This window comes from Caloenas nicobarica, chromosome 10 (assembly GCF_036013445.1).
Source record: "Caloenas nicobarica isolate bCalNic1 chromosome 10, bCalNic1.hap1, whole genome shotgun sequence".
Lineage (NCBI taxonomy): Eukaryota > Metazoa > Chordata > Aves > Columbiformes > Columbidae > Caloenas > Caloenas nicobarica.
The window spans coordinates 14,499,729-14,521,719 of NC_088254.1; the positions used below are offsets into that span (position 1 = coordinate 14,499,729).

At 38.8% G+C, this 21,991-nt stretch overlaps 1 protein-coding gene across 1 annotated transcript; it reads left to right on the forward strand.

Moving 5' to 3' along the window:
- Positions 1-224: 224 nt before the first annotated feature.
- TMC3 (transmembrane channel like 3) lies at positions 225-21,134 on the forward strand. Its single transcript, XM_065641991.1, has 22 exons — positions 225-334; positions 1,662-1,805; positions 3,093-3,168; positions 5,860-5,941; positions 6,640-6,746; positions 7,766-7,864; positions 7,957-8,099; positions 9,452-9,599; positions 10,510-10,553; positions 10,702-10,849; positions 11,147-11,256; positions 11,417-11,495; positions 11,986-12,225; positions 13,833-13,961; positions 14,637-14,704; positions 14,954-15,082; positions 15,913-16,023; positions 16,453-16,578; positions 17,908-17,986; positions 18,172-18,214; positions 19,326-19,623; positions 20,294-21,134. Exons 1-22 carry the CDS (start codon positions 225-227, stop codon positions 21,132-21,134), a joined length of 3,354 nt encoding a protein of 1,117 aa, XP_065498063.1.
- The last annotated feature ends 857 nt before the right edge of the window (positions 21,135-21,991 follow it).

The following is a 21,991-nucleotide window of genomic DNA, read 5'->3' on the forward strand; positions in this document are numbered from 1 at the left end:
CAGTGCCAGGCAGCAGGTCCTGTCTGTCTGCTGGGGCAGCAGCTCCTGTCTGCTGGAGCAGCAGGCAGCGATGCAGGCAGCAAACCTCTGCTCCGCAGGACTCGCCGTTGCTCGCTGCTGTCAACTTAATAACATTTGGCTGCTAGCGAGACATCTGACCGGCGAGCTAAAGGCTTCCTTCTAGCGCGGCAGAGCTCCACCTGCTGCGGGCGGCAGCTGCCAGCATGGCAGCAGCGACGGGCTCTCCTGCCGCAAAAACGGCCAAGACCTGCAAAAAGTATCGCACGATGAAGCGGCACGCTGGCATCTACACCTACCAGGAGCCACCCCACAGGTAAGAGACCCTTCTCTCTCCTGAAGGGCAAATCTGCCTTACCCAGCACAGAAGGGGGGTCTTGTCTTTGCACTTTGATTTAGACAGAGCGTGGTAAACACGGAGTGTGAGAAACGTCACTCTTCTCTCCATATTTAGATGTATTTCAAACCTCTTTTTTTGTGTTTTGTTTGTGGTTTTTTGTTTGTTTGTGGGGGTTTTGTTGTTTTTGTTTTCATAAAAGCCGTGTTTCATACTGCAACATAAACACTGAACTTAAACAGTGTAACTCCAGTGAGGTCAAGGGTATAGCAGAGTAAGAAATCTCTCTATACTTTTCCTGTGTAATTACATGTTTCCCTTGGATGTCCCCTGTGACTGAGGGGACAGGACTGTGGACCGATGGATCAGTGGTCTGATGAAGTATGTCCTTTGAATGTTATCACAAGGCATGGTTTAGATTATGATTTATTTCTAAATGATTAAAAGGTGTTGCTCTTTCAGTGAAGTTGCAGGGAACTTTCCCAACAAGTACATAGCAATATAATTAGAAAACTTCCTAGCTGGTGGTTGCTGCAGTACATCAGATCCCTTCATTTAATTCAGGGGGAAACAGTCACCACAGGTTTTAGACCTAAGCCTCTACAAGAGTGAATATTGCTGCTGTTTCTTATACAGTACCCTGTTTCAAACGAGGAATTGCAAGAGCTGTAGCTTAGCAAATGTGCTGACAGCATCAGAAAAGATGATTTAATAATCATTCACAGAAATTTGCATCAAAGCACATTAATCTTTTTCAAGGACAAGTAATTCTTGGTGTGCGAAGTCCCATGCTCCTGTCTCTCTCAGAAAGGAACAGGAACAAAGAGCGACCACAATCTGAGCATCTGGTCCCCCCATTCTTGCAAGAAAATATTTTATCATTACTACAATCAAAATAAAAGGCCAACAATATGTGGTGAATAAATGAATGTTAAGTGCACTTGCTGGAAATGTTTAGATAGTACTTTGCTCCAGAAAATATACAGAGTGTCTTGCTAGCATGATGTACAAGTTGTATGGCTGGAAATGCTCAGAGAAGAAAGACTGAGATTTGTCATGGGGAGTGGTGATGATTTATGACTGAGCAGCAAGCAGGGGAGAGGAAAAGAGGCACATTCTGGAGACGAGGAAATCATCAGAATTACTCGTCAACTTTTAAACGATAAGGTCATGTGTGCTCCCAAGCTCACTGCTGTTACATTGCTCTAATAGGCTGGACCCTGTGCAAGTCAACAGTTTGCTGGGGATCTGAATGGGAATAATTTGTCTTGGTTTTCTTCTCGTGGGCTGTGTGCTGGGCTGCCAGCAACTCAGACGATGATACCGGTGAAGAAAAGGCTGAGAGCCATGACCCAGAGCAGATCTTTCAGAACATCCAGTACCAGAAGGAGATTATATCCAACATCCGCTGCCGGCCGTGGCCGATGAGGCAGAAGCTGAGGGCGCTCAGGTAAAGGTGTTTGCGTGAAAGTTTTCAGGCTCAGTGACTGTGACGCTGCTTCCAGCCAGAGAGGTTTTTCAGTGTAAACTGGAAGGGCTCATGCACAGAAATGATGAAGAGCTGCTGGGAAAGCATGCCGTGAGGATGCTCCGACGTGATCTCAGAGCTGGCTGCAGGCAGCAACCTCAGGGTGGAAAGTCTGCAGGTGAAGTTGTCTGCTGAAATCACACTGTGGCTATTACCTATTGAAACAGTGTGTCAGCTATTAAGTGATCTAAGGAAAAGCTGTTGATAATGCTTAGTGATAAGTTTTTTAGATAAATTGTTTCACTCTGTCCCAAAAAGGAAAAAATATCTGTCCTTTGCAAGATAATTGCACGTGGCGATTACATGGTATGAGAACAGAAGCTGGTCACAATCTTCAGGTAATATATTATAAATGGCAGTAAATACTGGAAACTTGTAGGTTTAAAAGATACATCCAGTGTAGTAATAACATGTTTCACAGCTTGAGGCTGCAAATATTATATTAATCCAAATTTACAATGAGAGAGTGCGTGCTTTTTGGGCCACCTGCCTAATTTGTGTCAGGTCTTTCACAGCATGATCTGTTTGGGGCTTGCTTTATTTTGCTTTTTGTCTGGCATCCTTCCTGTCTGATGCTAGGATGGCATTTGAATCATGAGGATCCTTACCAGCAGTAGAACTTTTGTGTAATCTTGGAAGCAAAGAGAGATTTCTCTCTTGTAGGCAGATGCTGTGACTTGCTGCCTGTTGATGCGATTTTGGTGGACCCCATCCACCTTCTGCCAAGGTCAAAGACTGTGTATGACCAGATGAATATGCACCTCTCTGCATCTTACAAGAGCGTTACAACCGATTTGCAGAAGAGGTGTTAGCATCCACTTGAGACTAACTAGGCTGTAATGAGGATCTTTTTATATTATGCATTTGGGTTGCAGCATTTTAAAAGACTTTGAACCAAAAGGACAGAGGAAACAAACAAACAAACCCAAACAAACAAAAAACCAAAACCAAACAGAGGAATAGAAAACTCTCCCTGCAGTCAGACTTTCAAATGCAGTCTTCTCAGACAAAATGCTCAGTGATTTTAAGGTGTCAGTAAAAACTTCAATAGGAAAAGAAAAAGGCTTTGCCTGGGAAAGGATTTTATGGTGAGACAGTCCACAATTGTATTTCAGAGCTTTTCACAACTTTGCTAGTCGCTACTTGTGCAGAATGAGGGGCTCTGAGTAACATGATCAATGTAGAACAAACTTCTCCCTTCTTGTGCAGACAGGCAAAGGAGATTGTGCTGAAGTATGAAGGGAGGCTCACGAGAACAAGAGGTTATCAAGCTGCTGGTGCAGAGGTACAGCTATGTTTTCTTAAACTATAGCTCTTTTCTATACCAACAGTCATCTGCAGTTTTTCATTCCCAGAAGCACAGGTTTGCTATGCAGTCTTGCTCTCCAACTCGAGAACTTTGTAGAGGGAGGAAAATGCAGTTAAAGGCATCTATTTTTTTTTCTATTGTGAATTTAGTAATTGCATTTTTGCAGACTAATTTGATGTGTTGAGGGATGGATGTTCCTCTACCAACGCAGTATAAGCTTCCTTCTCAAATAATCTACAAATATTGGTGCCTGCTAGAGAAGGTGATGGGAATGGGATACCAACAGCATGATGCCAGTATTCTCTGAAGGACTATTTCAGCAGACTCTGGGGCCACAGTTCAATAGTTCAGTATGAAAAATGTGTCTAGCTTTTAGTTTGGAAGACAATCCTACAATAGCTTATGGTAAATACATTATTAGAAAAGGTTTTAGCTTGCATAATACTCAAAGAATTTGAATCTAATCTTAGCAAATCTATTTACACCACTGAAAACAGACCTTGGCCCTCATTTCTGGAAATTAATAACATGTAGGAAATTTCATAGATATTATTGATATTTCATCGAATGTCCTGAGTTGGAAGGGACCCACAAGGATCATCGAGTCCAAGTCCTGTCCCTGCATATGACAACTCCACAGTCCCTAATATGCAACCAACAGCGAAAAAATCTTCAGTCATCTAAGCAGTCAACAATATTTTTGTCATCATAATGAGTAGACCTTTAATGACTAACTTATCTTAATTAAAAAGACAAGATTGTAACAGTAAAATAGAAGACCATTAATTTTATCTACATGAACAAGCGAAAGGCTGCATATTTATCTGTTGTTATGTTATGCTGGCCCACAGCAAAGGTTAAAATTACTGATTTCCAAGGTAGGAAAGAGTAATTTTTTCCTGTTCTGCCTTTGCATGTGTGGCAAATGCAGTGGAAGTAAAAAAATCTTGTTAAAATAAATACTGGGTTTTGCCTTTGAGTGGAACTAGGATGTTACTTAGAAAGACGAGTGCTAAGGGTCTGCAATATATCAGTAAATCAGAGACTGGGCTCATTACTTGTTCATATTCCCCTTCCCATAAAAAACCTGAGGCTTTCATCTTAGAGCTCACAATGAATAAAAGTTGGTATCTAATCTAATTGCCTCTATTGTGTATATTTGCTGGAAGACATTCAGCACAGGGATATAATTCAGCAGTTAATTAGCAGTACTCATTATGAGTAGGGGAACTGTATTCTTTTTTCCTAGCACAAATTAGGGAATATAGCCTTTACATCAGGCTAAATTCAGCAAATGCAACAGTATGAGCTGCTTTTTTTTTTTTTTTAATCAGAAGGGCTTCATTTTCATGTATTTTCTCAGAAAATAGTATGGTGACCAAGAAGATAAAAACTGTAGCACAGCAAAACAAGCACTACATCATTAATACTGCTCCCACAGGGATACCTTTGTATGCTTTATAAATCTCCAGCACAAGCTGCTCAATTCCTTCCTTACCTTCGTGAACCCTGTTTTCAGCTGAAAGTATCAATCCCAGCAACTCCCATGCAATTCACAGCATACTTCCAGTTCATGCTATAAAATACCTATACCACCATAAATATTAATTAACTTCAGCCAAAGAGATTGATGATACATTCAGTAATTAAAATGTTATTTACTTCTCTTTGGTTTTTAGGAAATTACATTATATAATATTGACACTGCTGCTGCCTAAAATATAGGGTTTTAAAAAATATCTAGCCTTACTAAAAATGCGTTATATAATGCATGACATACAAGTATTATTGTTCTGTTGATACTGTAAAGTTATAGATCTAATTCAACACATCAAAAACTGCATTCAATTTTGCACATGCAGATTTTTTTCTTATCTCCCCTGCACACCACACTGTGTGCAGGAAGATGCTTTCCTCTGACCATGCAAAAAATGGAGGTTGAATAAAGAATCTACAAAATATAACCACAGGTTTCTGCAGGTGTCAGCTGTAATACACAGAGCTGAGAATATAGTAGTTGAATTTGTTGCTGTTGAATACAAAAGCTTACTTTTTCTCTCTGAAAATGTCCCCTAAGATATCATGTTTCTCTTAAACTTCAGGTTAGTTGTCTGTTCATTTGCTTGTCCTAGAAATCAAATTTATTGCATGTAGTGTAGCGGGATTCCCTCATAAATTACACAGAAGCCAGGTGTCCTGGCAATGCCCAACTTGGATGGCTTCTGCTGCCGGGAGCTGCTGCCCAGCCCTTCTCCACAGCCCCGGCCATGAAGAAGGTGACAGGGAATGGTGCCCGTTGGCTTCTTCTGCTGGTTCCTTACAGTCTTTATGTGTAAAAGATGTAGATTGGTGGCTCCTGACTGTACACTCAGAGGTGTATAAAAGGTGCTCTCTTTCATCTTTGTTGGCAATTGAATGGTAAACAGAGTCAAGGACTCCTGTGTCCATCCCCACCAGCATTTTGTGTGTTTCTAAAACCTACCGTGGTTTGCTTTACCCACAGACATGCTCTAAGATCTTAGTAATTAATGCTCGTAATATTTCTTGTGATACAAGATGAAAGAGATGAGAAAAATACTCTGCATTTCTATTTTTCCTTTTTTTTTTTTTTTTTTTTAAATGTACAGAAGTGTCATATTTCTCACTTCTCTGCTTTTTTCTCCTCAGCTTTGGAGGAAGTTTATTCGACTTGCATATAATTTTGTGGTAATCTTTATTCCTTGGGAAATGAGAATTAAGAAAATCGAGAGTAAGTATAAAGATTTAGTGGTATTAAGCAGTAAAGCACATGCTACGTCTTAGGGTTTATTTTTGAATTTACTGAATTCAATAGATAATATCTGGGAAAAAGAGTTAGATGTAAACTTTCAGCAGTGATGTTTTCATTGAAAATTTTGCTTTTTCTTCTTTTCCTGTTGCCTTAGACACAGTTCTCATCTATGGTCCTAGTGGCAGGTAACTTTTCAAAAGTCAAATTTGTGCCATCATGGTTCTGAAAATGCAGCAAGATTTCATTACAGTTTATTACAGTTCATAGGGCAGCATCCTTGGGCTGACCTCCCCAGATCTGCCCAGGGCTGTTAAATGTGGTTGTAACCTGCGTCACCAGCCTTTGAGTCTTTGAATGGAATTAAAGCTGCCCTTAACATCACATCAGCAGCGAGGTTGTACCTCTGTGCTTGAATGGTAAAGAAAAGCAGATGCATCATGTCACCCAGCTCAGCAGCTTCTTGTGTAAATGCTGCTGGTAATCATGAGACTTCCCCAACAGAGTCTGTGTTGGAATTATGTTTTCCTCAACGACATGTTAATATTTTGTCGACTTTATGCCCTGCATGAATAAGAAACGGTTTTCTTTTGTTTTATTATTCAAATAATACTTCATGAATAAATGACGTGAGCTTTTATAGACTGCGTAGCTCAGATAACTATTTTCTGTGGTTTAAGGTCATTTTGGGTCTGGAGTTGCCTCTTACTTCATCTTCTTGAGATGGCTATTTGGAATCAATATCGTACTTACCATAATGACAGGGGCATTTGTAGTTTTACCAGAGGTAAGGATATGTTGTTAATAGTGACAGAAAAATGCCTACTGTTGCACTTTCCTCTCTGAATTAAACAGATGCCACACTTAAAGGCATACATCAATTTCAAATGTACAATTTAAAATGAATTATTTAAAATAAAATCCACTAGTAAGAGGTTTTTTCTGCCAAAGGATAAGAGATTTTTGCTATTAGTGTTAGAGATTGTATTTTGTCCACATAGTACTAATGCTTTTACAGAATATGTTTGTATCCAATTACTAAAATGGAGAACCAAATCCTAAAAGCTGTAGTTGGTGTTGAGTATGCTCTGGTCCTCTAAGTGTCATTTACAGGCAGGAAATCCCTCTCTAGACTCTGGATCGTTGTCCATTAGAAATAATTTTCTAGAAGTTCTGAACAGCCACAACTTGGTTTATTTCTTGCGTGCAAGTAAGGCTATTCGTGAACTTTGTTAAATTATTCATAAAAATTATTTTGCTTCCCCTAACCTGTGCTTTAGTAATGTTATCAAAAAACATGGGAATATCGGATTTTTCTTCTCATTGGCTAAACTAAAAAAGTAAATATCCCCAAAACAAACAAAAAAGTAAACTGAAATTAAAAAGCGGTTCACTTCAATTTTTTATGTTTTTCAGGAAAAGCAGATTTAATCTTGAGATACCATTTTGAGATCAAACGCTGTCATAATTTAAAAATACTTAAATTAAAACAAACATAACTTTTAAAGCTATTTTGTTAATGGTTTCAGCTGGTCTCTCTTTTCATCTCTTAACCATTTTGAAGATGTCTACATGGCCCTGAATTTCCTCATAGGTAGACCACAGATAGCAAGAAGAAAAAAAAAATCTCGTTTAGTGGAAAATGAATGCAGGATTTCTCATGGAGTTTCTAGTTCAGGATGAGGAATGACCCCAAACCCCCTATCCTGAGAGCATCCTCCATGCGGCAGCTCTCGGTGGTTCTGCCCGGCAGCTGCGCGGCAGCCAGGGTTGGGCAGCTCCTCAGACCTTCTCTCTCTTTCCCAGCTCCTGGCCGGAGCCCCGTTTGGCAGCACCGTCAGCAAGACCATTCCCAAGGAGCATATTGAATCTGCTCAAGACCTGGACACCATCTGGTCACTTGGGGCAAGACTAAAACCACTCTTTATTGTTTTGCTATCGCTGTTCTGTTGTAACCATTAGTTACTGCTCTTACTTACGGGCTCTGGTCTCTGCAGGGCTACCTCCAGTACTCTGTTTTGTTTTATGGCTACTACGGTCATGACAGAAAGATTGGGAAAGCTGGATATCGGCTGCCTCTTGCCTACTTCCTTGTTGGAATGGCAGTGTTTGCCTACAGCTTTATCATTCTCTTAAAAAAGTAAGGCTTCCTGTTTATTGCTGTTCATGACCTTGTGTGTTCAGGCAATTTTAGTGGTGTATTTATCTTATTTCCTCTATTAATCCTGCATAATTCTCTGTTAATCTCTTCAAGTCTGCTAATATGAGGGAGTCAGATTGAGTTTAATTATAGCTTGCCTCTTTATCTTGCTATCATTTGACTTTGTTCTTTCCTTAGTTTCACAGTCTATAAAAGGAGGGCAGAACAATCTTTGTGTTTGTATAGTGTAAGATGCAACACCCATGGAAGTCCTTTCTGTTTTCCTCTCTTCTGGTATAAATATTGCTACAACAAAAATTTATATTTTAAGTATAATGTTTTCAACATTATTATTCCAATCTATTGAAAGACAAATACAAAAATTCCATCCTGGATGTAATGTTTGTGGTTTTTTAGCCGGCACATGGCATCTCATTCAAGGGTCAGGAGTAGGAGTTACTCAGCAGAGAGAGCAAGACTACTAGAGCTGACCATAAATCCAGGAACGTGCAATGCTTGGAGAGGGGCAGGTCACTCGGTTTTTAGCACTGCCTGTAATAACTCTCTGATTTGAAGCTGAACCTCCCCTTTTTATTTTCATTCTGCCTGCTGGTTTGTGACAAGGGTCACTGATATGTTTGACACTAATCTATACATCTGCAGTTTCTGAATATGATTAGCTCTTCCTCTGACTTAGCTCACTGACTCTTTGCTTAGCTGCTTACAGTTCCCCTTTTAACCTTGTCCCTTTGGATGCCCTTTCTTTCATAAGCTATTAATCTTAATTTCATTTCTTACACTTTGTCATATTCTGCCATCTTGCCTATCTGAGATGAGCAGGTAGGGTTTTTTCTGTTTCCCAAGGTCTGTAAAATGGCACTGAGTTTCTATTTGACAATAACGTACATTATGAGGGTGAAAACGATACGGAAAACAAACAGATCTTGTGCACGATAACTAGTTTCGCCAAGCTAGCTTGTAATGGCAGTAAGAGTGATCTTAGCGATAGTATCCTCCAGCTGGATCCTACCCAGAGATTGTAAAACTGGAAAATGTTTAAGTCCACAGTTCTAGTGAGATTTGCTTTATTTTTCAGCTATAAACAATGTAAATATCAAAATGCCTTTCTGCAGTGAGTCACTTCTGCAAAAGAGCAAAAGTGAACTTCATACTCTGAACCTCACCCAGTTTTATTTTTTCTTCATAAAGTTGCCAACAATGACCACAATTGTTGCAAACATCTTGTATTTCTAAAGGTGTAGACATCTGAAAACTATGAACCAAACCACTGATTTCCTTCATATTGATCTTCACACATTAACAACAATTGAATATTTGTTATTTTTTTACAGAATGGCAAAGAACTCAAGAATGAGTTTAGCAAGTGCCTCTGATGAAAATTACACTTTCTGTTGGAGACTGTTCTGCGCTTGGGACTATTTAATAGGAAACCCAGAGGCTGCAGAGAGCAAAGCTGCTGCCATAGTTAATAGCATTAGGGTGAGTAACTGACCTTCAAATTATTTAGAGTTGATTTGTTTGTTCATTTGTATATTATGTATATCTTTCTTCTCATTCCTTTGCATTTCCTGTTGTTTTTTAGTATTCATTTACCGATCTATTTGCCTAGGGGAGGGCTGGGATTGCAGTGACATCATACTTGCTGGCACTGTCATTCTGTCCCAGCGAGGCCATTGTGTTCTTCGAGAGTTTTATTTAATGGCACTGTAAGTGGGACAAGAAATTAGACAACTAGAAACAAATTTCCTTCTGATGCAATTTCATTGAGTAACAGAATCAAATTCATGTTAACAATGTGAAAATGCTCATTTATTTCATCTCTTCATAACAAATGGTCCAGGGACATCTTACAGGTTTCTCAGTATTAGAAAATTGCTTTAAATACAGGTGTTTTCCATTTGGAATTTAAGAACAGATGTTGTTTTCATCCAAAGTAATTTATTTCCCAAATTTGGTGTATTCTCATTAAGTCATTGCACCAAATTTCTTCAAATTGTGTCAAGGATAAATTAACAAGCTATAATATTTAGTTATTTCAATGACTGAGGATAACACTTGACAGTTCTGTATTGTATTACTGACACATGGATTCTATAGGCACATTCTGCAAAAAGATCTGGAAGTGTAACCCTCTGGTTGTAGCCCATTGAATGTGCATGACTAAAAGCACACAAGTATTTGATTACTATGTATTTGTTTCTCAGAAAGTTCCTTTGCTATGTAAGCTCACTTATCACTCTAAAAAGGTATGCAGGACAAAAAGGTATTTATCTCGTTTCACTTCCAGATTGTAAACTCTTTTATTAGTATACTTCATATTTTCTGTGAAAGATATGTGCATTATTTTTGCTGAACACTATTAAAATGATAATGCTGTGTTTCTTTCAAGGAAGCTATATTGGAAGAGCAGGAAAAGAAGAAAAGCAAAAACTTGTATGTATATAAGACCAGAGATACTTTTCAAAGCACTGTTTCAATGCAGATAGCAATGCTAATCTGCTTCTGTCATACTTCTAAAAACAATATTAGAAAAGACCTCTGGTGTCATAAGACAACCTAGACTTTTTTTTTTTTTCTCCAGGGCAGTGACTATAAGCTTAAGAATTATTGCAAACATCCTTGTGCTTCTTTCACTTGCTGGTAGCATTTACATCATATACTTTGTTGTGGATCGATCCCAAAGGTTAGAGCGCACCAAAAAGGAATTGACTCTTTGGGAAAAAAATGAGGTACGCTGTCTTTCTGCTGGTTTCATATTTCCTACATTTTAAGTTTTTATCTTAATTAATAAAGTAATAACTTCAAAGCTAGAATGTCTGGAGTAAAGATTCCTGAGTGGTATTCCCGACCTATAATTTTGGATCACAACTATTGTTATTACCAATGTCAATAATAACCTTTCAAAGCATCTTCTCCAAGAAAAGCAACCACGAATGCATGTACATCAGCAGTATTTCAGTCAGCACTCAAAGTTCCACAGATCTACATGAAAAGCTACAAAAATGCTGCGTCTTTCTGTTTTTCAGGTAAGTGTAGTTGTGTCACTGATTACAATGATTGCGCCCTCTGCTTTTGAACTTGTGGCGGCTCTGGAGATGTATCACCCAAGGACGACTCTTCGCTTCCAGCTTGCCAGGTATGGGCATTAATCAGTGTAGAAAACACGTGGGGAGAAAGGGAGGAGGAGGAGAGGTGTGTTCTGGTCATATATTTTAGTCCAACCAAGCCAGAGAATGAATGGGAAGTCGATGGGATGACAATGCCAATAACCCGTATCTTATTCTTGGTGGTTTTAGGGTTCTTGTCCTATACCTTGGAAACCTCTACAGTTTAATTATTGCTCTCCTGGATAAAGTGGACAGTATGAGTGTCACTGTAAGTTTAACTTGTTTTCTGATGTGTAAAGCTAGTAGACTTTATAGAGAGTTTTGTTGATCGTGATACATGTGAAGTCAGATGAAAATTTGTCTGAAATTGATGAAAACATATTACAGTTTGATAGGATTGTGAAGTTTAGTTTGTAGTGTTCATTCACAACTACTTGCAGGTTTTTAGGATAACTGGATCTATTTGCTAATATATCACAATAAGTAGATTTCTGTGCATTGCTTAATGACTAAAAAAAAAAAAAAAAAAGGCAAGCCACCACTTTGTGCCAAGTATTTCCAGCTACCTAAATTCAGCTGTCAGTACTGTCCTTACAGGTTTCATTTGTATTTGTACGTTGGCAGCTACTTAACAGTCACCTAACTGCTGCTTGAAAATACATGAAGAAATGCCTGTATGTGTGTATGTTTTAGAAGGGGCAGACATCTGCATTTATGTACAGTTGAAAAAGTAGCTTTTGGGACATGTATGATTTCAGGACTCTGACGTTAACAACAATGCAAGTAATTCAACCAACTTCTTGGCAACTAAAAATTTTTCTAAAGAATACAATTTATCTACAACTATTCCTGATGTACAAATTAAGAGAAACGGCATCGTCACATTGGAAGGGAGTCACGGTCAAGGCTTGGCAGTCTCTGTCTCACTGGTTAACAAAACAGTTTCCTCCAACACCCAGAACCCACAGGATCAGTGCTGGGAGACGTATGTTGGTCAAGTATGTAACCGTTTTATTATGTCATCAACTTATTCCTAATCCATATTTGACAAAAAATAAAAGTCATGTTGTACTGTGTTCAATTTTAGAGCTTTTCTTTGTATAAATTCCAGAATTTAGCTAAGGATTGTGTAGAAAGGGTAAAGACTATGCAAAGTCATACGGCCACAGATAAAAGCTTTGGTTTTTTGTTCAGTATCTATAATGTGTTCAGTGTTGCACAAATGTTCTTTTGCCAGGCTTTGGCCTCTGTCTTCAACTCTGCACAGGCAGATCTTTGCAGATGTGTGATACAGATCCTATTTTAGAGGATACATCCTATTAAACTCATACAAAGAGACACGACCATAAACATGTATAAGCAGTAACATGCACCCTGTGCAGATTCGGTTTGCAGCCTGGATAGACAGGGATGCAGACCTGAGCCAAATGTGAGATTGTGCTCTTGGTCATTTGTACGATATCTCTGAAGTCCCTGTTCATTCTGCCTTACTAAATCACTGGAGAATCAAATGTTCTTCATTTCCTCTGGGAGAAAGAGGACAGCAACAAAAGGTTTCAAAATCCTCTCAGTTCATAAGATTGGAGCCAGCTGGGTGGCAGCACCATGTATGCATGTTCCCACAGTTAGGTTGCAGAAAATCTGTGGACTTAACATGACACTCGTTGCTTTCCTACATGTGAAGCTTTCATTATTTGTGACCTTTACTTCGGGTGACTAGCAGTGGCAGTAACACGTACAGAGAGAAATTTTAACACAAAATTCAAAAGATGCCATTTAATGCCAACGTATTCTGGTTTCTGTCAGTGTTGCACTTCTGTCCAGGCCACTAGATTAAGAATGATGCTCATGGGCTTCTGCCTTGCTCTCAGCTCCTTTAATATTGTAAGCAATATTAAAGGCCATGTCTGATCATCTGGAGCAAAAGTCTCCTCCTAGGCTTATTAGCCTGACTCCTGTTCTCGTATGTAACTCTCCTGTGCACAGGCATCAGCGAATTTTTAGAATTAGTGTTCATGGGGTTTTCTTGATTGTTCGATTTTTCTCCCAGAATGGGCTAGAGAATATAATCTTTTCTATTTGATTGTACATTTTTAAAGCCCAATTAAATACAGGATAACTCCATTCATTTCTAAGCGCTAAAAAGGTTTCTTTTACGGTGTGATGATCCTACTGCCATTGGGTTTTGGTTTTGCACAAATAACAAGCGTTTCTCACTGTGAAGCACTTATCATATTGACTGTTGTAAACATACCTGCTAAAGGATTGGGTACGATAGCAAAACCAATCCATTTTAGTTTATCTAGATAAATTTTCAGAACAGTCATTAAAAAGAAAGCTTGAAGCCATCATGACTGGAGTTTTATTGCTGCAAACAACAGAAGGCACAATGGAAGCCTGGTTATATTTATTCTATGTGCTAGAACAAAGACAATAAGGGAAAAGTCAAACAGGAAAAGCTTAAAAGGGAATAATTTATATATTCAAATAATATTTTATTAGGATACTAAGCTTGAGCCAAAATACAGGTGCAAATGCAAAAGAGCCATGTGCAGTCCATTTGCTTCCAGAACAACTCAGTACGTGTGAACAATATGTATTTCAGGAGATGCTAAAGCTTTCAATTATCGACATGATTTTCACAGTCGCAAGCATCCTGCTGATTGATTTTTTTCGTGGACTGTGTGTCCGATATTTAAGTGATTGCTGGTGCTGGGATCTAGAAAGCAAGTTTGTAAGTACAAACTATTTTATCAAACTAAAATCCTAAACATGGGTAGTCTCCTTTTCTTAGTACTGAACATCCTTAAAGCCTTTCAACAGAGAAATAATTTCTTGGTAGCACACGTGTATAAATGCACGGTTCAGACTGAGTTTAAATTGGAGGGTAAATGCTGCAACTGGATGTTTTTCTCAAAGCTCCTCCCATGGCCGTGGTGCAAAAATCTTTGTCTTTCCCAAAATGAGATCATGGAGCAGTCCCAGAATGAAAGATGAGACAGAGGGCATGGAATTACTCCCCATATTTTGTCTTTTCTGTAGGTGTGTAACTTATCCGTAATGTATATAGTGGTCCAAGAAACAATAAACAAAAAGCATAAGGCTCTTTAAGAAAATTACAGTGACTAATATTTGGTTAGAAAGGAGCCTGAAAGGCTGAGGACTGTTCTTTGTCCTTAACTAAAGACGTGAAGTAAACTAGAGAGAAATTAGTTTATTTAATCCTCTGCTGCAGAATAGGTTTTACTCTATATTCCCACTGCCTGCCAAAAGTTGGTATTTGATCTGGATGTTTCAGGCTGTGTGCTGTCTGCAAACTGATTCAGTCAAATGCTTCTAATAAAATATATGAGGAAAAAAAAAAAAAAGATTAAGACAAGTTATTCATCCTATGCTGTGTTTCTCGTAGCCAGAATATGGAGAATTCAAAATTGCAGAGAATGTCTTGCATTTGGTCTACAACCAAGGAATGATCTGGTATGTAGTCCATAAGTGATTTTTCTTGTCCTTTGTTGGCTGATTACTAAGTCAATCTGATGATTTCCAGTGAAACCTATTCAAGTAGGATATTGGTAATGCAAGCTTTTATACTTTATTATAATGAGATCGTCTCTTGATAGTGAGCTGTTGTTTACCTGTTTTGTTTTGGTGGGGGTTTTTTTGTATGTTGTGCTATTAAAATTGCTTCTCGCAACACCGAGCACTGACACGATATTATTTTTCCAGGATGGGAGCTTTTTTTTCACCTTGCTTGCCAGCATTCAATGTTCTCAAGTTGATTGGACTCATGTACCTGAGGAGCTGGGCAGTGTTAACATGTAATGTCCCACATCAGCAGGTTTTCAGAGCATCTCGGTTAGTCAAAATAAGAACAAAAGATAAAGAACAAATCAAATGCAGACAATGGAAATGTCTTTTGTGCATAGGAACAAAATTACAGGAGATTTTAGCTCTTAAAATTGACAATCAAATTTGACAGTAATACTGATAGCAAAGGTCTGTGGAAAAAACATAGCTACTAAGAAACAGAAGGGTTCGTAAAGCAAGGTAGTTAAAGGTATGCAAGAACTGAAAAATGTCAGGGAATATTACTAGACCAATATATGTGGCCTAACATATATGCTTTATTTCCATACAGATCTGACTGAACACAATAATCTGCATGTCTTAACTGTTGCAAGTCCTATTTCTTAATGTTTCTTTCTTCGAAAGCTATGAAGCATCCGCTTTTTCCTGTTGTATTGCACAACAGATATCCCCATATTTCTATCACAGTTAAGATCTTAATTGTTTACTCAAAATGGAAATAATTTAGAGCATCTTTGATTCTTAAGAATCAGTTGTTTCTAACACGTTTTGAAGATGAATCAACTTCTGCCACTGTTCTTTTTCTCCCCCAACACAACCAGGCAGGAAGATCAGGTTTGATATTACAGACGGGTGCTATGAACCATCCTCTGCCTGCAGCAGTGGTATCTGGAAAGCAGCGCAAATAGGATTTTGATCATTAAGAGTCTGTTCAAACTGGCTCTGTTCAGACTTGCTAATCAGAGCAGAATGATTTAGATCTTTCAGAAATGTAGATCTTGAACTTGTCAGGTAGATACAGACTTGCACCTTTTTATGTTGCCTCTGTTTTTCTCTCTGATTAGTATAATCTGAAACATGTTTACACCTTCTTGCAGATCCAATAATTTCTACTTGGCTATGTTGCTGTTCATGTTGTTCTTATGCATGTTACCAACAATTTTTGCTATTGCCCGATATAAGCCATCTTCAAGCTGTGGTCCCTTCAGGTGAGTTATAATGGACTAATGAAAATTGCAAAGATTTTATTTCACCTTAGAATAAGTTGATCAGGTTCAATAATACCAAAATTACCAATTAAAAAAAAAAAAGTTGATAGACAGGACAGTGTTTTTCTGCTGCCAGTGTTTTCCAGTTTAAGATTTAAAGAGGTGAATATGTTAACATTCTGAATGAGGCTCAACATTTTGCTTAATACACAGGGTTCAGTTATTTTATATTTACAAGTTTTGGATGAAACTCTTCGTTTATTCAGTGCAACAGTGCTTAACAAACTGATGTACCTAGGATCCCTTACAACTTAATTTTACATTTTTTGGGGGGGTGGGGCGGAGAGGGATGTAGGTAGCTTTTGAGGGGGGTGGTTTTGTTTTCTTTTAATCATTCATATTTTTTAATTTTTTTTTCTCCTCTTGTAGTGGACAAGAAAAAATATATGATATTGTTTCTGAAACAATTCAAAATGATTTTCCAGCATGGTTCAACACAGTGATTACTTACATCAGCAGTCCTGTGGTTGTCCTCCCTGCACTACTACTTTTATTGTAAGTACTGTGGTTTTCACAGGTAGCTTAAATTGATTGTAGCAATACTGGCCTTATCTCTGGAGACTCAAATGCTGATACTGAGAAACAAACACTGTGTTATTGTAATAAGCATATCTGAAAAAAAATATATGGTATATGGATCAGACAGGAATGAGAGTATGTTAAAAAGACTATCACCACGTTTTCAAAAGACATCTCTTGTTCTGGGATAGTGTTAAAGTTCACTATATGGTGTCAAGGCTTGCAGTGCTGCTGGTTCCAGGAACTTTTCAGATCCTTCTTCCCTCTCAAGAGCTCCTCAGAAATTAATTTTCCATTTCCTCATGGTCATTAGTTCAGTTTGACTGTGAGCAGGGCTCAGTCTGTCATTTAAAGAAGCTACTGAGTCATCCTGATTTCTGACAAATCAATTATGAAGGTCTGTTATTAAGTGTTAATGTAATACAACTTGCTGCAGACTGCCCAGTGGAAGTCCTTTCTTACTCTAGTGTCCAAATAATTGTTCACCGGGAATTAATATTTACTTTGACCTGTTTGAAACTCACTTTGTTTCTATGAAGCATCATTTGTCTTGCATGTATTTTTGTGTGATTCTTTTTCCCTGTAAACTACAGATAACACAAGAGTTCCTCCCACCAGTGAGCTTTTAGACAAATCAAAAAGACCGAAGCAATACTTCCTATTTGTAACTTTTTTCTCTAAGGCCCCAGCCATATAAATATGAACGTATTTACAAATTTAAGTAGATCTCTTGACTCCTTCAACCCAATGGCTAAGCACATATGTAAATGTTTGTGATACGGAGTCTAGCTATTACATAAGACTTTACCTCATCTGAAAGCCAGTGTAATCCATTATGTCAGGCCAGATCTGACCTCAGTTGTGCCACTGTAAACAAGGTGTTATTCCAGTCAGTCAACAAAATTACATTGGTATAAGTATGCAAACTCAGCCGTATTTCTGGTATCTCTGTTCCATAACTTTGGACTGGTAAAAAAAAAAAGATGAGAAAATATTATTCAAAATTTTTATTTTCAGCATGTCCAGAATTTAAACAACAACAACAAAAGCTAGCAATGCACTCAGGGTTACATGCATAATGACAAGACCTGCAAAAAACACAGACACAATTAGAACTGCTGTTAAATCTGTTTTCAGTCTCATTTCTTTCTTTCATGTATGTTTGCCATACCATTATCACGGTATAAAGGAAATGCTACAAAGCAGCAACTGAACCTGTACATCATTTTGATGACCTATAAACCCCCAAAGAGAAAACTGCCAAGGCTGTTTGAAGTGACTCGTAATCACCTCTTTCACTTCTAGCATGCTAATCTATTACCTACAAAGTATTGCAAGATCATTAAAATTCACCAACAATCAGCTGAGAATGAAGATCCAAACAGTAAGTACAGCACAAAGCACTTTTACATGCAATTTGGTGGGTCTTCAGTAAAGTACTAGCCTAGTTATTAATAAATCTATAAAGTTACTTTCAGTGTTTTGCAATGTAAAACCAATCCACAGCAGTAGATTTACTTTCTAATCCATAATTATTTACTGCTTCTCATTGTTCCAAATGTATTTTAGGAAAGAACTGAAGATAAGAAAAAGGTGGTACAGATGGCAGTAGGTAAGTTGGTGAAATTCCACTACTGAGACAGTGTTTGGATGCAAACCCATTTTGATTTCTCATACACACAGAGAAATTCAACTACATTTTAAGAACTGCGCTTGCTTTAGAGTCCTCCTTTTAGATTAGATGGGTTTTGAGCTCAGCTTGACCTAATCTTGGTGTCACTGAAAGACAAGGTGTGTAGTTTATACCTAAAGTCTGCTGGGATCTTTGGACTGGGTATTTTCCTGCTTTTACCACCAATAGAGCAGAACCTGGGAGGCATCTCTGATGATTCGAATCCTGACAGACCTTGCATAAAATTCAGAGGGAAGTAGTCCAAAGAGGAAGAAAGGAATGGCCCCTGTTGTTGACCTGAGCAGGTCGAATATTTCGTCAGCAATGAAAGTATTTCAGACTTAATTGTCTACTGTGTCTAAGGGAATTTGCACCTGCACCTTCCACTTCTCAGATTTTAGTGATGAGAAACCCCCAAAAAAGGGTGCCATCCTTCTGATACCTCCCAGTGAAAGGAACAAGTAAAAATTTGTGAAGCCAAAGAGAAGACATGACTCAGTAGCCTTGTGGCCAGATCTTAATGCTACTGCAACCACTTGATAGCTCGCCAGTGGAGATTTAATGGTGAAATACCTGATGTATAACAATATAGTGACCAGGAGTAACTCGTGAGACCAGTGGGGTATGGGTCCTAGTTCGATTTCCTTTGTTACAAAAATGAAATTCAACTTCTGGCTGTGACCAGCACAGTCACTGGAGCCAGTTTGCTGAATTTGGCCACCTTCATATTGGAAGTGGTGTCCATTGTGAACTAAAATGGAGCTCTTGAAAAGAGTCATTGGCTTGTTGCCTGTTTTGGAATCCTACAGTGCGATGTCCAGTGTTTTTTCTATTCTCCTCAATATTATGTCTGCCATATACCCTAGTGCACTGACGCACTCCTTTATCATCATGTCTCCCCGTGTGACACCAGCTTCTCTTCTCTGAACGTAGTGGGGTTCTGTCAGCACTGCCTCCCCTGACTGAAGGGTGAATCTGAGCCACTGCATTTACACAGCAGTTTTGAAATTTAGAGGCCTGGACGGTTCCTGTAATCATTTCTGTTTTCTAGCCAGAATCCAAAATCTGGACGGGAATGACAAGAGACCAGAGCAAGAAACTGATATTATCAGCCAGGAGTCTTCTGTTCGGTCCTCAACTCCCCGAAAGAATGGCAGTGTCTTGAACTTTGAATCACCTGTGAGCAAAGGCACCAGCATACAAACCATTTCCCAGTCTGTGCCCCAAACTGTGCCCTCGACTGATGTTGCAAGACCTGTCAACGCAACTCCCGCGACTTCAACCTCTTTAACACCAGCTCCCTCAGTATCAAGTGTACAGAAACCAAGGAACAACCATATCACAAACAGGTAAGACTGCTTTGGTTTTGAAATGGCATTTCTTCCAGCAGCTCCGTGACATACCTGTGTTTATTTACAAAATAGCAGTGTATTCAGACTGCCTGGAGTAGTAAAACAGCTGAGGAATTTCTAAAAGCAGATTCATGCACGAGTACTATTCAGAGTAGTTAATGGAGTTTGCACACACCTCAAGCAAAGATAAATACTAAGTTTCCCCTCAGGCATATAACTGGAAGAGTTTGTGCAGGATACTGTTTCCATGAACAAGACAAACCCATTAAGAGTGAAGGAACCTGCATGCAGAATGTCTGTGCAGGTGTAGTTGTAGGATAATCAGATTGGGACATCTGCAGGCTGATGCTTTAAGCTACCTGTTGGGTTTTTTCGTAAGTGATCAAAGAACAGTTCTCAGAATAATAAGAAAACAGCATGGGAACATAACTTGAGAGGTCAATTGTCTTCTGCATTTTCACAGGGAAAAACAAATATATGTCCTAATTTCTAGGGTATGTTTCTCAAACTGGTTCTAAAAATTTGGAGCAATGGAGATTCTGTAAACTCCTCCCATTTAAAAAATCTAGTGTTTTACTTCCAGAGCAATATTTTTGATACATTTTAATTACATTAGATAGATAAGTCTGTATCTCAATAGTTTGTTCATTTTTTTTTCTTCCTAAAGGTACCCAAGCGTTGCGCATGGGAGTGCAAGTGAGCTCTGTAAAACAAAGTCCTACACACCAGTGACTTTCAAGAAGCACACTGAAGATGTTCATTCTGAGCCTCTCTTTAGAAAGGGCATTCGGCAGGTAAATCCAGATACTCTTGGGGCAGGGGCTCCTGTTTTTGTGGGACGTAGACCATACACTACCAGATATTTTGTTGTTAATGAAAATGAGTCCCACAAAAAATCACTCCGTTCTGCCTCCCGACTCCAAAGGCACTTCAGAAAAAATGAATCAGGAGACATTATTGAGTTGTATCCACGCAATGTCAGAAGATATGTGGTTCGAACAGCACATCAGATGTATTCCCCTCATCCCAGTGAAGACGAGGAGGATGAAGAGGAACTTGAGAGAGAATTCATTAACAGATCCCATCGCCCTCACTCACTGTCTGATCTTCGCCCAGCACCACGATTTTACATTGGGGAACGTGCTGATGGCCACGTTCTTATGAGCAAAGATCTAGCCAGAGTGCATTACAAATCCTGGGACGATGGTTTCGAGCTGGACCTGGAAAGGCCTCCATATGCTTACAAAAAAGTGCACCTGAACTATCCCGAGCCACGCGCGAAACCAAAATCAAAGCAAAAGCTGGAGCAATCTCTAACAGAATCTGATTCCATTTCCATTGAATCCAGCAGTGATCCGCAGAACAGCAGCAATGACCAGTATATTCAAGTCATTCATAACAAGGAAAAGTATCCAAAACCTGGGGCAAAACCCACCAAAAAGAAATCAAAAACCAGTGTTGATCTAAATATGTCTGAGCCTAGTGAACTGGTATGTTCAAATGTCTGAGAAAGTGCCCCAGCGTCTTTGTGTTTTGAACAGGTATGCATGCATTTGTTGTACTTGCTGTTTGAGGTTTATCAGAATAACTACAACATAGTCTTTGCAGCAACAGTGTATGCAGCCGCTTGCGGTGGGAAAAGCATAGAATAGCCTTGTGGTTTACTGTTAACTGTACCTTGCTTTGCTGTCACGACAGATACGTTGAATAATTTGGAAGAGAAAATTATTGCAATTTTTTTACTTACTGTTATGCTGTTAAAAACCAAAAACTCCACATAGTGGAAAATCAAAAGCTATGTACTTGGGGCACTTTAATTAAACCAGTACAAAAATATGTTAAATGAGCCTTTCTTTGATATGGTCACAGCTGAAGATGTTTCCACTGAATAAATTCAGCAGGTAGTCAGTTTCCTACAAACAGAGTTGCTGTTTAAAGTGTAATTGATGACAACATGCCTAGTTTGACTGCGGTATAGCTGAAACAAATCAGCAATAGGTTAATTACAGAGAATAGTGAGTTTCTTTAGAGTGTACTGCATGGGCAATGGAGTTATTTGACTGTAGCAATGCATGCCAGCCTTCCGCGTGAAATAATGGATCTTCTATTAATTTGCTGGCGAGACTCCTCAGCACAGCTTCACTGTGGAAATCTTTCTTTCCATGGCCTTTAAAAACTTGCTTCGTTACTCCTAATTTAATTTTATCCTGCTTTTCACACGTCTGCAATTTTACACCTTCTTTAGATGCTGAAGATCTGTTTTCTTTTTCACGTCATTCGGATTACACCGGGATAAAAGAACTGTTTGCTTTAGCCGGAACCGAGCTGTCTCGTTTCCTCGCAGCCGGCGAGGCTCTTTTCCCCT